Source organism: Pundamilia nyererei, unplaced genomic scaffold (assembly GCF_000239375.1).
Source record: "Pundamilia nyererei isolate P.nyererei 1_Seehausen unplaced genomic scaffold, PunNye1.0 scaffold02663, whole genome shotgun sequence".
In the NCBI taxonomy this organism is placed as follows: domain Eukaryota; kingdom Metazoa; phylum Chordata; class Actinopteri; order Cichliformes; family Cichlidae; genus Pundamilia; species Pundamilia nyererei.
In genome coordinates this window covers 1-5036 of record NW_005190064.1, presented here as the reverse complement: position 1 = coordinate 5036, position 5036 = coordinate 1, and the positions used below count along the sequence as shown (strand labels likewise).

Below are 5036 nucleotides of genomic sequence, written 5' to 3'. Positions count from 1 at the left end.
ACGTATTTTCTGTACAGCACTTTGGTCCTGTGCTGGGTATTTTAAAGTACTCTATAAATAACATTGGATTGGATATATATATATATATACATACACACGTACATACATATAGTTCTTATGAAAGATACTTCGAGTGTTGGGTTTTTGTTGTTGTTGTTGCTTTGTATTTTTAGTGTAATTTTTTATTGCAATACTTTCACTGTTGTTTGTCTCCCACAGGCTCAGAGAAACCAGACCTCAGAATTTTTCTTGTTGGGAAAACTGGAGTTGGCAAGAGTGCAGTAGGAAATACCATGTTGGGAGAAAAACAGTTTGAGTCTAAGCGGTCTTTCTCTTCAGTCACAACAAAATGTCAGAAGCAAACAACCATGTTTGATGGCCAAAAGTTGGCTATAATTGATACTCCAGGTCTGTTTGACACCATAAAATCACATAGAGATGTGGCTGAGGAGATTGCTAAATGCATCTCTTTTGCTGCTCCTGGTCCTCATGTGTTCCTGGTTGTGATCAAACTGGACAGATTCACAGAAGAAGAAAAGGAAACAGTGAAAATCATTCAGGAAACATTTGGAGAAGGAGCCGAAAAATATACTATTGCCTTGTTCACAGGTGGAGACCAGCTGAAAGATGAAGGAGATACCATAAACGATTTAATTTCTCAAAATAAGGATGTTCATGACTTCATCAGTCAGTGCCAAGGAAGATATCATGTTTTTGACAACAAAGACAAGGATCCATCTCAGGTCCGTGAGCTGCTGAACAAGATCAATACAATGGTTCATAAAAATGGAGGAAACGTCTACACCAATGACATGTTCAAAAATGCTCAGCATGCCAAAGAAAAAAAAATTGAGCAAATTCTCAGTGAAAGTCCAGAGATGAATACTGACCAAGCAGAAGAACAAGCAGAAAATGAGAATTCATTCATTGAAGATGTTTTGGAGTGTGCTGCTGGTGGAGCAGGTGTTGCAGGAGGTGTTGCAGCTGCCCCTGTAGCTGCAGTAGCTGCTGTGGTGGCTGCAGCTGGAGCTCTGGTGGGAACTCCTGTGGGATTTATAGTGGGAGTAGGTAGGGCAACAGGAAAACGGGCAAAGAGGGCATGCATTACACAGTAGTAATCTGTTTATTATCGTACAGTTGTACCATTAGCTGGAGATTATTAAAGCTAAAACATTGCAGACAGATAAGAAAATAATAAGGGTGTGTATTTTAATGTCTGGTTTCCCACTTAATGTATTATTTTTACCAGGTGATTGTTTTCTGTTGATTTTAGAAGCATCTTGTCTCTGGTATTCCTGATTCTTCATCATTGAATATTAATAAAAGTCTACGTAGAGCATGTGTTGTGTTTTATTTTATGAAATATTAAATATATCAAATGCATTGTACTTCATTTGTTTAATCATGCAACATTTTCAGTTAACCATTTTAAGGGAAATATGCTCAAAAATGTATCAAAATTGGAATTTTAGTTCATGTGTACAATGTCTCTGCATAATAGTGAACATAACGCTGCCAAATTATAATCTGCATCTGACCTTTATTTTGCATTCATTTTCATTCCTCCAAAACTAAGGTAATATCCTCACTATTATGTTAATTGTTCCTGTTTCTCTTTATTCTTTATTTTACCTTATTGGGTGAATGCCGTAGGCACCAATTCACCAAAAAATGGGAACTAATGAGTTCCCGTTTGTCTTTAAACTCTATGCAACTGAGGTGCAACATCACAACACATCCAATTAACAAATCAACTTATACTCAAATGTACGTATGAAAATATATAACCAATTAAAAAAGTACAGCAACTTCAACTTACTGGGTTTCTCCATGCACACCTTCAAGGGAGAGAGAAAAATCATGGACCACATGAGAAACCACCTGCATGCTTCTATGCCCTAACCTGACATTGGCTAATTAGCATGTTACAATAAAGTGCTGTACTCGTCAGAGAAACAACAATTCACACTAAAAAATCTAGCAGAACTGTGAGACAAAATGCACAAAGGGAACGAGCAGTGTTTGAATTACTTTTGGTTGCTTTAACTGTGTTTATTCGCTCTGTAACTGAGAGCACTAGCATACGCTCACCTCTCCTCAGTGGAGCCTCTAGGCTACTGAGGACAATAGCGCGCAGCTACAGGAAGTGACTTCATGAGAAGTCAAAGGTCACACAAACAAAATAAATACTTCCAAAATACATATACAGAAAATAAATATATATAAATTAACACATATACATAACCAATACTGACAAAGCAAAATAACACTACAGGATGGATCTTCGGTGAAATATAAATTATTTTTTAACACACCCATTACACGGACACTACCTAGGGAAGGCTAGATTGAATAAATGGGTTTTCAAAATGGGTTTTAAAAGATTGAACCGATTCAGAAGAGCAGCAGGAAGATTATTCCAGAAGTTATGTTCAGCTATGGCAAAAGCGCGATCACCTTTGGTCTTCAGCTTGGACCTAGGTTGCACTAAGAGTAGTTGGCCTGTTGATCGCAGTGCTCTCCTAAGAGTGTACAAGCTGAGAAGTTTAACAAGATAGCTGGGAGCAATGTTAATTATAAATTTAAAGGTAAGCAATAGAATTTTACAATCAATGCGGTATTTGATGGGAAGCCAATGCAGGTCAGCGAGGATAGGGGTGATAGAATGAAACCACCCAGTTCCCATTAAAAGGCGTGCCGCGGCATTTTGAATAAGCTGCAGTCTGCGGAGAAGGGTAGATTGGAGGCCAATATAGAGGGAGTTACAGTAGTCTAATCTAGAGGCGATAAAGGCATAGATAGGTTTCTCAAGGTCCTTACAGGGTATGTAATGCTTGGCCTTGGCAATTTGGCGTAGTTGGTAAAAGCTAGACTTAACTACAGTGGAGACTTTTTTGTCAAGTATAAAGGAACTGTCCAGGAGAACACCCAGGCCGCTTACAGTATCAGAAAGACAGGTAGCAAACAGCCAAGTGAATCTGTTAGTTGGCTCCAAGGAATATGGCTATTGAAAACAACTATTTCCATTTTGTTTTCATTTGAAATGAGTGAGTTACTCAATAACCAGCCTTTAACTAGAAATTTATATTAAATATATTCTAAAAACAGCTGATCAAGCTTAAACGTGCTGCTGTCGTTTAGCGCGACATCCGCTGGTTTTCTCTATATGGTGCAAAGTGGGCAATAAACAAATAAGAGAGACGGGACTTGCGTCAGAAAGGCAGATCAGCTGATCACTGATCAGTTTCATGATTGAAGTAGCAACAGGAGAGGGAGTGTAGAGAATGAGAGGAGAAGAAACAGCTGCAGCGCAAAGACACAGAATAACTCCAGCTTTGTGTCTTTTTCATTCTACCTGAAGTACGGGACAAACTGTGCTCCTTTTCAGCTCAGTACGAAACGCGTGATATTTTCTCTGGTTATGGGACGATTCCGTCTTTTTACGGGATGGTTTCCTTTTTTACGGGACAGTTGGCAACTCTACTAACTAACCTTATGAATAAAATAAAGTTCAACATCAGTGACAAACTCCGTCATGCTAGCTAGCACGCAGTACGAGTTATTGTAACAGACGGTAAAAAGTCAGCACAGCAAAAACAAACTCCACCTAAACTTGGTTTATATCTGACCCAGATAGACTGCAGGTCATAACTTCTTCAATGTTATGACCTGCAATGGATAGCTTTCAGAGTCAACAAAACGAGGCTGTTTTCCTACCGCCGTTAGAGCGCGACGCAGCACCAGGTCTACCTCCACTCTTGCCGGTTAGCTCATTTTTGCTTCAGCGGCCTCGTCGGAGAAAGCGGGGGAAGCGAGCCGGCCTTCACGTTCTGCTCCGTCGTCTTCGGAAAGAGATGGACCTTCGGGGGCTCTATTCCTGGGTTGCTACCGGTGAGATTCGGCTGAAACTTGTCGGAACTGGATTAATCCCCACAACCCACTATGTTTACCACCCAGGATGTCATCTGAAAGCATGAAAAGTCAAGCCTCATCGCGGCAGGAACCCTTTTTTGCTGCGCGGCTTACCGCATAGCGCGGACTCTGTCCTTGGAAACTCTACCCCTGTCCTGGTGAGTCGCAGTCTTAAATGGATGTTAATTAATGCCCGCTCAATCGCCAATAAGTCTTATATTTTAAATGACTTGTTCTGCTCTGAGAAGCTTGACTTCATGTTTATCTCTGAGATGTGGCAACGTGAGAATGAAGTCTCACATCTTTTAGAGCTTCGTCCCGCTGACTGCTCATTTCTCTGTGCACCTCGGATATCTGGACGAGGAGGTGGAACAGCTGTAATTTTTAAAAAGACTTTTTTATGCCAGATGATTTCGTCAAGCTGCTACAACTCTTTTGAGATGCTTATGATAAAAATTGGAAGAGAACAGCCCATATACGGCATTTTAATTTATCGTCCACCTGGGTCTGCTGCGTCTTTTTGGTCAGACCTACAAGACTTTTTAACTTCCACTATTAAAATGGGCAAGGTCATCATCGTTGGAGATTTCAACATTCATGTGGATGACTCAACAAACAGTACCACTAAGGATTTTCTGAGCATTTTGGACTCTTTCAACTTTGTTCAGCATGTAGCAGGGCCTACTCATACGGCTGGGCACACTCTGGACTTGGTCTTCACTTATGGTGTTTCCCTTGACCACATGAATTTAAATGAAGTTGTTTTAGGTGACCATAACTCAGTCTCTTTTACTGTATCTGTTAATTCAGAGTCCCATCCTCAAGGTTCTACTAGGCGCAGGCGCTTTATTGCCGACTCTATAATTTCTGAGTTTTCCTCTCTTTTTAATTTTAAAAGTTCCTCAAACAAGGTTGAGCTTCTAACTAATTCTTTTAATGAACACTGTCTTGCCATTCTAAATCAGGTGGCTCCTCTCAAAACCAGTTATTGCTCTGTTAGTTCCCGGACACCATGGTTAAATTATCAGACTCGTGGTCTTCGACGCTCCTATCAAAAAGCAGAGCGTCTGTGGAAGTCCACCGGTCTGACTGTCCATCGTGAGCACTTTAAAGAACTACTTTAC

General features: G+C 40.4%; 1 protein-coding gene across 1 annotated transcript; it reads left to right on the top strand.

Moving 5' to 3' along the window:
• Window positions 1-219: 219 nt before the first annotated feature.
• LOC102199272 (GTPase IMAP family member 4-like) lies at window positions 220-1068 on the top strand (the record flags this gene model as incomplete). Its single annotated transcript, XM_005755721.1, has 1 exon — window positions 220-1068. A coding segment is annotated over one exon (849 nt), but the record flags the coding sequence as incomplete, so codon positions are not given.
• Window positions 1069-5036: the final 3968 nt, after the last annotated feature.